This window comes from Perca fluviatilis, chromosome 15 (assembly GCF_010015445.1).
Source record: "Perca fluviatilis chromosome 15, GENO_Pfluv_1.0, whole genome shotgun sequence".
NCBI classification, from domain to species: domain Eukaryota; kingdom Metazoa; phylum Chordata; class Actinopteri; order Perciformes; family Percidae; genus Perca; species Perca fluviatilis.
Window position 1 is genome coordinate 29,398,632 of NC_053126.1, and position 10,448 is coordinate 29,409,079.

Here is a 10,448-nt window from a genome sequence, read left to right on the forward strand (position 1 = left end):
AGCCTCTAGTTGCTTTCTGTGCAGTTTGGAACTGAATAGCATTGAATGACCCTTAGATTTTGATTAGATTGCCTAATCCGATTTATTAATAACTTTCAACATGCTGCATGCACATAAAACACACTTTCTTTCTATTAAAGCTCTTACGTGTAGGATTTGAACATTTCTGACTTTGGTGCCTCCAAGTGGTGGTATACCAAGAGCCAGGGTCTGTCTGTAAAAAGGACGTTTTTCCTCGCTACTATCACACCAAATGCTTGCTTTTGGGCTGGAAATTGGGGGGAATTGTTGGGTCTTTGTAAATTATGGAGTGTGGTCTAGACCTACTCTATCTGTAAAGTGTCCTGAGATAACTCATGTTGTGATTTGACACTATAAATACAACTGAATTGGTTGCAAAATATTTAAAGAAGAGAGTAGACTGCGTTCATTTTTTCCTGAATTTATCGATTTTTCTCCAGAAACAAAATAACATTTAAAAGACAATCTACACACAGGGGCTTTAAAGGTACGTTGAGCAAAAACCACACTTGCAGTGTCCTTCAGGCCTTCCAGACATTCAGTACAGACTCTTGTCTGTTTGAATATTAAAGGGAAAGGGGAATTTGTCCATTGAAGAAATCATCCAGTAGTTGGTTAGGGTTGTAAAACTTAAATTAAATAAAGTTATATAACTCCCGCTGACCGTACTATCCAGTGATTCCTTTAAACTGCTTTTGAACCACCTGTATCCCTTTTAAATCACTTTTGAGATAACCGAATCTGGGTGGCTTTTCACATTGGTGGTCCCTTTGTGCCCATCCAGTCTCACATTGTCTCCATATTATTAGGTATCCTCCTCCTCTCAAGACGGGGGGGCTCTAAGTTTGGTTTTGTGATTCGGTGTCCCAGTCCTTCCCACCGTTCCTCTTCCTGTTCCTCTCCGCCATCACCATAGCCGCCACCACGGTGACCAGCACGGTGAAAGTGATGACGAGCACGGTGGCGGTCTCGGCGATGCAGAGCTGGCTGTCCACCCAGGCCAGCGAAGCCCCGGCCAGCTGCGGCGGACCCTGGCACGTCACGTTGCTGTAGTCGTCGATGTGGAGGTGGCGAACGTGCAGGATTTTGCTGAAGACGCGGTGCAGATCGCAGTCACAGCTCCACGGGTTGCCTGGGAGGGAGCAACAAGAAAGGTTAATGTAGAGATCAATGAAAAAGATAATACAGGCTCAGAGTCTCATGGGGCTTTCACAACTGCCTCATTTAGTTTGGTTGAATCGCGCTAGAGTTCGTTGTCCCCCTTGGTGCTGTTCGTTTGGGCAGGTGAGAACGCAGTAATGGAACATCTAGGCCTGTAACCATTATTACATCTTTTTTTTTTTGTTCAACCCTAATAAATTGCCAACATTAGCTAAGAGCTTAAAGGTCCCATGACATGGTGCTCTTTGGATGCTTTTATATAGACCTTAGTGGTCCCCTAATACTGTATCTGAAGTCTCTTTTATATAGACCTTAGTGGTCCCCTAATACTGTATCTGAAGTCTCTTTTATATAGACCTTAGTGGTCCCCTAATACTGTATCTGAAGTCTCTTTTATATAGACCTTAGTGGTCCCCTAATACTGTATCTGAAGTCTCTTTTATATAGACCTTAGTGGTCCCCTAATACTGTATCTGAAGTCTCTTTTATATAGACCTTAGTTGTCCCCTAATACTGTATCTGAAGTCTCTTTTCCGAAATTCAGCCTTGGTGCAGAATTACAGCCACTAGAGCCAGTCCCACAATGAGCTTTCCTTAGTATGTGTCATTTCTGTGTCTGTAGCTATTGAGGAGGAGAGAGGGGGGGCAAGGTGGATGTTGGGGGTGTGGCCTTGACCAACTGCCACTTTGCTCGTTTGAAAGCCATGATGTCTCTCTCTTTCTCATGGGCAGGCCAAATTCTCTGGGTGGGCAGAGCAGAGAAAGGGGAGGTAACCTTTCTCCTTATGACCTCATAAGGAGAAGATTCCAGATCGGCCCATCTGAGCTTTCATTTTCTCAAAGGCAGAGCAGGATACCCAGGGCTCGGTTTACACCTATCACCATTTCTAGCCACTGGGGGACCATAGGCATGCTGGGGGAATGCATATTAATGTTAAAAAAACTCATAAAGTGACATTTTCATGCCATGGGACCTTTAAGGCGTATGACTGGTAATTGTTGATTTGGTTTAGATATGCCAAATTGTAACTATATAAGTGATCATTGGTCGGACTATATACATTTGTTATTTTTTCAATTGTTACTTGTTCATAGCAACAAATATGACGAGGGGGGATACAGTTAGAAAATATGTTTTATGATAGTAAAGAGTTGTTATTTACTTCATTGGCTGTGTATTTGTGTTATTACATTATCTGGGTCACATGACAGTGATATATAACCGAAAGATGTATCCTGGGATTCATTCCAAACTTTAATTATTTCCGAGGCAATTAATTGTAACAGCAACATTTGGAATTGTTACAGCTCTAGGAACGTGATCCGACCTCGGACCGAACCAACTACCGTATGTGTTCTCCGCAAGTCTGAGCTGATGTCTCCTGTAGTGAAGTGTGCTTTGCAATCTGCGATGCGGCAGAGCAGCAAACTGTAGCAGCTTGCAGTGTTTTTCTCACAGAAATAGACTGCGGTCAAGCTCACCGTCCATCACTGCGGCAGAGCAGAGCAAAGTCTTGGGGACAATGTCTGAAAAAATTATTGAAATTAAATGAGCTGGTTTGACCGTGGAGATGCAAGAAATATGCACTAGTCCAGAACACAGGACCTTCTTCCTGTCTTCCTTTCTTGCTCCCGCAGCCCAGACACAACCGACCAATAAGAGGAGTGGACGTTCTTGTGTGGTTTGTAGTGATGCATTTTGGTTCGCTTGGATTTTTCTCCGTGTGAAACGCAACCGAACCAAGGGGGAAACGCTCCAAGTTTACAAACTCATCAACTGATTCGGATCAATATGGAAGAGGATTAGGGTAGATGCTAGATCGGATCCGCTAGAGGTGCCGACGTAGTTAGGTTTAGGCATGGGGAGTGGGGTTAGGGTAAGCCAATTAGAGGCAGAATAAGGCAGGCCATGAGGCACGTCCTGTGATGTCGAAACGTCTACCAGATCTGATCTAGCATCTACCGAGGATTTGGGTCACATGTTGGAATTCTGACTTTGTTCTCAAGTTGCTGAAAACAAGTTCAGAGCTATTTTAACACAGTGCCATGGTGAGCACTGCTAAGCCTCTGTACTGATTGACAGGTCAGTGTGTAGCCACGCCCCTGAAGCGTCCCCTGCTTTATCGTAAATTTTCTAATAAATGGGACCATCGTTTACAAAATGTAAAATCATGCTGTATTGAAGAAGACATGGAACTAGCAATCGAGGCCATAAAGTCATCAAGAAAAAAATTATTAAGGTACTAAATCAATTGAGAAGTAGGGTCATTTTCTCATAGACTTTTATAGAAACGGAGTTCTTATAGGATCAACAGAAGGTAACAATACAGTATAATAGATATTTGAAACCTGACAGCTGGATGTGTGTAGCTGTTGTATGAAGGCTGATTAAGGTCTTAAACTTGAGGTGATGAAGGTTGTTTCCCTCCAGAGCAAGGACTGCCAGGCTGTAGAGAGGGGCCAGAGCATCATTTTCTATGTAGGAGATGTTGTTGTTACTCAGCTGGAGCACCTAGACAGACAGACAGGTATTTAGACAGACAGGCATACGGGCAACTTGGTATTCACTGTTACGTTTCCGGCAGGAGACAATCCCGGAAGCGGCACGCTGACGGATGCAAACGACACAATTTCTACACGGGGAACGCTATAGAAGAGAAAGACGCTGAAAGACTATTCTTGTTTTCCCACAACACAACTTTTGTAAATACACCTTTTAAAACCTGTACTACAACAACAAGGAAGAGCAGGGCTGGCCCGACGAGGACGCTGACAAAGTAGGGGACGCGGAACAGTGAATGCGAAACAGCGGCCATCCAACGGCAGAAGAGACCGACGCCAGCAGGCCCGGCTCCAGAACGGGAATTGAAACAGTGGCTGGGTGAGTCAGTTTAACACAGCACAACCACTCTTAGGTAGGAAAGTATACATTCATCCAGGCCAATTTAGGTCCCGAACTCACGTTGAATGCATCACGCAGGGAAAAGGAGACCCGGGGATTAATGTTACCGGCTAGGCTAGCCTATAGTAGCTGTGTTACGAGCACAGGTTAGCTTAGCCTTGTAGCAACACACACAATCATTTCAACAGTCATTTCTGCACCTCTAGTCCAGGCAGCATATCCAGGCTCCCCTGCTGCAGCACAGTCAGTTTGTTGTTGTGCAGGTAGAGGTGTCTAAGCCTGGAGAGGCCCCTGAACACGCCGGAGCCAATCGTCACCAGCTGGTTATGACTGAGGTCCAGCTTCTCCATGTTGTCCAGATACTCCAAGCTGACAGAAGGAGGGAGAGACAATGACAGGGTGAGACACAGAGACAAGCAGATGTGCTGAATACTGCTGTCTGTAGCTTCATCTGTCGCTTGATGCGGCGAGGTTTGTGTGGCCACTTGGCCCTGAGGGAACAGTTGTGTGTTGGACAGGGGTGGACAAAAAGAAATATGGCCAACGTTTTAGAAAACAGTGGCTTATGTAGCTGCGTTCCCGTCAAGGTCAGACAATCTGCTTCCGGTTTACACTGGCACGCGCAAGCCCAGTGTATGTGAATGGTCACTCTATATAACTATGTGGAGAGATACAGTATGTGGTCAGGAATGGTAGTCACGTCTTCACTGGAAATTGACACAAGCTGGGATTAAGAGAGAGGCCATGATCTGGATGTGCATTAAGTGCATCATCATTCCTAATGCCATCCGTCTTTGTGCGTATTGCTCTTGCTGGCCGGAGGGCAGGATATGTTCATTCTTGTCAGATATTATCATCAAGTAGTATGATTGATCAGCGTCTCTTTAGGCTTTGACTATATATATATTTATTTATAGTTTTAACAAAAAAAATATGTTTTTTCTGAGACATTGTTCTTGTTTAAATCAAATACTATTAATGGTAAGTAAAAAATATAAAATGATATGCTGCAAAAGTTTCTTTTTCAAATGCAATGATTTGGTACCTAGCAATGACAAGAAAATGTGTCATAATTACATGAAAACTATCTAGCTATGACATGCAAAGGAAACTTTTCCTATTAAAATGAGAAACTGAGCAAAAAATATGTCTAACATTAGCGAAAAAATGCTTTCACATATTTTGTATGTAAAGCAGAAAAGGGGAACAACATGAAAATATAGTGCAAGTTATGCCCATATTTGGTATTGAGGTAATGGAAAGTAATCTAGCTAAAGGTCAATATGAGTTCATATACTTCATATAGATTTCAATGTCTTTTTTTATTACAAAGCAGGTTGCGGTAATATAGAAATACTGTTAAAGTATCATAATGTGCTCAACCCAGAGAGAAATGCAAACAGCCCGTATTTAGAAACTGTGCCTTTGAACGAGCCTCCAGGACATCTTCACTGTTGTGATCAACTATACTGTATATAGAGAGGCAAAGTCACGCCCTTATACTTCCGGTCCATGGGACCTATCTTTCGAAAAAAGATGAACGAGGGTCAATGGAGAGATAATAATTATTTTTTGATCCCGTTTGAATTGAGCCATGGATTACAAATATGATGTTCGAGAATTTAAAACATTATTTTTCAACCGAAGAAAGTTTCAGTTTATTGTTAAACTGTTGAAGTATAAGACTGTGAAAATACGTAATTAGAAAGACTACAAACTTCATGGATGACGTCTATCTGAAGCTACGATGTCTGTGTGTATCGTACCGGGGATGTAACGTCACTCTAATGAGCCGAGGATCTCGCTTGTTCTTTTGCTTATCTGCTGAAAACACTTCACTGAATAAAACACAGCAGTTAAGATATGTTACATGTGTTGTGGAACAGAGCTAAGCTAGCTAGCTAGCGAGCAAACCAAGCATCAAGCTAGGTGAGTTAGATTGTGTGAAACGGGAGATGTAGTCCACTGAGCAGTTTCACACAAAACTAAGTGGTACTACGATAAACCTACAGCTTACTGAGACTTTCTTTGGTTGAAAAATTATCTTTTAAATTGACGAACATCATACTTGTAATCCATGGCTCAATTCAAACGGGATCAAAAAATAATTTGCTTCTCGCCGTTCACTACCGTTCATATTTTTTCCTTGTTTAGGTCCCATGAGGTCCACCGGAAGGGGCGGGACTTCGGCTTTCTATAGGTAGAAAGTGTCGCTACAGTGCCGTTACAGTTATTCCCCCGGCTGTAATGACAGTGCAGAAGACCCGAAAAGGCTGACCAATCAGAGCAGACTGGGCTTTTTCTGGAGGGGAGCTTAAAAAGACAGGCGCTAAAATGGAGCGTTTCAGACAGAGGGGGAATACAGGTCTATTCAGACAAACAGTATGAGAAAAATAAAGTGTTTTTTGAACATTGAAGCATATAAACATGTTCTAGTAGAAACCCAAAATACAAGTATGAACCTGAAAATGAGCATGATAAGGGAACTTTAATATTGTGATACTTGGATTACGTTACGGACTATATTTTTAATTAGTATTAGGTAATTAGTAACGGTTTTAGAATACATTCTTAAAAGCGACCCTCCGAACCGCCATTATAGCGGATTTAAATTCAAGTTTGAAACTTTACATTTATCAATGACCTCGTTGATCCTTACCATAGGAAAACAGGAGACTCCTGGATAACTTCATAGTACTGGAGGTTAACAGAATAAACCAGGGGTCAGCAACCTTTACTGTCAAAAGAGCCATTTTCTTTTTTTTTTTAATCTGTCTGGAGCCACAAAACATATTTAAAGTCTACGGTCCTTGCAGAGAGGGGCAACATTTAAAGGATAAGGTGCTGGGCCGTAAGGTAAGACCCACATTTCAGTTGAATGAAACGTTATGTAAATTGATTATGTAAGAATCACTTTAGGCCTGTTGATCAATGAAAATGAAAATGTTAAAAAATAATCCTTTCATTTCCATATACTATTTTGTCAAAGCTATAGGGGATCCACTAGATAGGGGGCTAAGGAACTGCAGGTTGCAGACCCCTGGTATAAACCATGGGTAACTGTGCCTCCCTACCCATCAGTCCCTGCTCTGAGGAGCTGGAGGAAGCTGATAGGAATTAACATTAACATATATATATATATATACATATACATATATATATATATATATATATATATATATATATATATATATATATATTAATCGTTATCGCAATATCAACTGGCGGAATAAATACATCCCGAAAGGCGGTGACATATTGTGTAAGACACATAGAGATTTTTTCTGTTAGTTGCAACTTGTTGTATTTTAGCAGAATACTGAAAGCAGCATAAATGCAGAAATGAGTCAATTATATCTGTTCATTAATGGCAAGTAATATTGTTATTGCGATATTCAACAACGTTATCACTATTTTCCTCATATCGTGCAGCCCTAATAGGAATATAGGCGTAAGATGGTGGAAGAAAGCTGGATTTCGGTTGCACTTTGAGACAGACCGGTACCTGTATCCAGAGACGTGATGTAGGTTGTTGTGCTCCAGTCGGAGCTCTCTGAGAGCAGACAGACTGGCTGAGAAGTCGACAGGTAGAGATGTTAACTGGTTCCAACTGAGATCCAGCTTCTCCAGGAAGGACAGCGGAAAAAATGCCTATGGAGATAAAGACAGAAAGATAAAGAGAAGCATAAAATGTATCTATTGCCCCTTCTTTTTCTTAAAAAGACACAAACATACTCCATCCATCTTCCCTTTCCCAGCCATTGCACTTTAACCCAGGCCTTCTCCCTCCCTCTTTTCTCCTTCCATAACCTCTTACCTCAGCCCTGTCTGCTAAAAATTACATTCCCGTACACCTAAACTGCTTTACTAATTCCGTTTTTAAGTATCACAAATATGTTTCTTATCAAACTAGACTGGAGGTCGGGCTCGATGGATGTGTGAAACCAAAAGGAGACTTTACTCCACAGTGGTGGAAATAGGTCTGGCAATGCGAGACTACTTGAAACTTTCAAATGTTAATTCTTTGCTTGGGATATATGTTGTATGTAGTAGTGCCTGAAATGGGCCAGTACTCAGCAGTATTGAGAACCGGCACTTCTGATTTTTGTCCACATGAGTACCCTTACTTCTAATTGATATCATCAGTATTAATAATAGGCTGATATTTATACCAAAATAGGCTATATATATCATGATTTGTTGGGGGGAAAAAACAAGCAATTCTATGTAAAATCAGACATTCAGCACCCTAATAAAGCTCAAATGGAATGATACTGATTTTATTTATGTGTTCCTTTAACTGTAAAGTGCATTGAGGCAGTGTTTTTTTTTATTATTCAAATTTTTATTATGAACACATTGGTGTACATAATACAGCACAACAAATATGCATCTTTTTCTGATTTAAAGAATTTTTTAAATGAAATACTTAAACGTAATTGCCAACCCAGAGAAAATAAATGAGTGAAAGGAAAAAGAAAAATTCAAAAAAAGAAAAATCTAAAAAGAAGAACTTGGTTACACGAGTGGACATTGAGGCAGTGTTAATGGTGATTTTACACTTTCAATAAATTTTATTGATTGATTGATTGAGCCAACAGGGTGCCCCGATTTTCAGGAATTTTCTTCAAAACATTTAACGCTTTTTTTTGTGTGAAATCGTCATCGTGATATCAACTGGCGCAATAAACAAATCGCGAAAGGTTGCAAGACACTCAGAGACTTTCTGTGTTAGTTGAAAGAAATCAGTAAAAAAAGTGCACATTAAAATTCAACCAGCAATGTGTTGTATTTTAGCAGAAACACTGAAAGCCGCAGAACTGAGTACATTTTAATATCTGTTTATTTATCGCGAGTAATATCGTTATCGCGATATTCAACAATGTTATCGCATATTGTATATTTTCCTCATTGCGTGCAGCCCTAGCTTTTTTCCATTTTAAAGTCCCCCTGTCCCTGCGTTCCTACCTGTGGTTGCAGTTCTTGTATCTGGCTGTTGGTCAGCACCAGCACCCGCAGGGACCAGAGTCCAGCGAAGGCTCCGGCGCCGATCTGGCTCAGATTGTTTCCTCCCAGCTCCAGCAGCCACGTGGCGTGTGGGAGGCCCCTGGGAACATGCTGGAACCCCCGCTCGCGGCAGTCCACCAGGTCAGCGTGCTCGTAACAAATGCACTGGTGTGGACACAAGTTTGAGCAATCCATGGGTGGAAAGAGGCATAGCGGGGTATAAAAGGCAAGAAGGAAGAAGAGAAGGGCCGGGGAAAGGATACACATATTTCCACCGGACAGCAAGAGGATGGAGGGCAGCTTGTTCCCGAGGAGTAAAGTCTGGAAAAGTTGAATGAAGCTTGGTAGTCTGTCGTCTTTGTCAAGCCTCGCAGTCAGCCTGGAAATAAGAAAGCAAGCATAGCACAAAGGTTTAAAGGTCCTATGACATGGTGCTTTTTGGATGCTTTTATATAGACCTTAGTGGTCCCCTAATACTGTATCTGAAGTCTCTTTTATATAGGCCTTAGTGGTCCCCTAATACTGTATCTGAAGTCTCTTTTATATAGACCTTAGTGGTCCCCTAATACTGTATCTGAAGTCTCTTTTATATAGGCCTTAGTGGTCCCCTAATACTGTATCTGAAGTCTCTTTTATATAGGCCTTAGTGGTCCCCTAATACTGTATCTGAAGTATCTTTTATATAGGCCTTAGTGGTCCCCTAATACTGTATCTGAAGTCTCTTTTATATAGACCTTAGTGGTCTCCTAATACTGTATCTGAAGTCTCTTTTATATAGACCTTAGTGGTCCCCTAATACTGTATCTGAAGTCTCTTTTATATAGACCTTAGTGGTCCCCTAATACTGTATCTGAAGTCTCTTTTATACAGACCTTAGTGGTCCCCTAATACTGTATCTGAAGTCTCTTTTATATAGACCTTAGTGGTCCCCTAATACTGTATCTGAAGTATCTTTTATATAGACCTTAGTGGTCCCCTAATACTGTATCTGAAGTATCTTTTATATAGACCTTAGTGGTCTCCTAATACTGTATCCGAAGTCTCTTTTATATAGACCTTAGTGGTCCCCTAATACTGTATCTGAAGTCTCTTTTATATAGACCTTAGTGGTCCCCTAATACTGTATCTGAAGTATCTTTTATATAGACCTTAGTGGTCCCCTAATACTGTATCTGAAGTCTCTTTTATATAGACCTTAGTGGTCCCCTAATACTGTATCTGAAGTATCTTTTATATAGACCTTAGTGGTCCCCTAATACTGTATCTGAAGTCTCTTTTATACAGACCTTAGTGGTCCCCTAATACTGTATCTGAAGTATCTTTTATATAGACCTTAGTGGTCCCCTAATACTGTATC

At 41.2% G+C, this 10,448-nt stretch overlaps 1 protein-coding gene across 1 annotated transcript in view; it reads right to left on the minus strand.

Moving 5' to 3' along the window:
- Positions 1–426: 426 nt before the first annotated feature.
- LOC120575418 (protein slit) overlaps positions 427–10,448 on the minus strand; it is a 13,059-nt gene continuing 3,037 nt past the window's right edge. Inside the window, exons 2-6 of the mRNA XM_039826205.1 lie at positions 9,053–9,470; positions 7,590–7,735; positions 4,285–4,453; positions 3,532–3,694; positions 427–1,153 (exon numbers count right to left, since the gene is read on the minus strand). Coding sequence (XP_039682139.1) covers positions 861–1,153; positions 3,532–3,694; positions 4,285–4,453; positions 7,590–7,735; positions 9,053–9,470 — 1,189 coding nt within the window. The 3' untranslated portion in view covers positions 427–860. The remainder of the gene's footprint in view (positions 1,154–3,531; positions 3,695–4,284; positions 4,454–7,589; positions 7,736–9,052; positions 9,471–10,448) is intronic.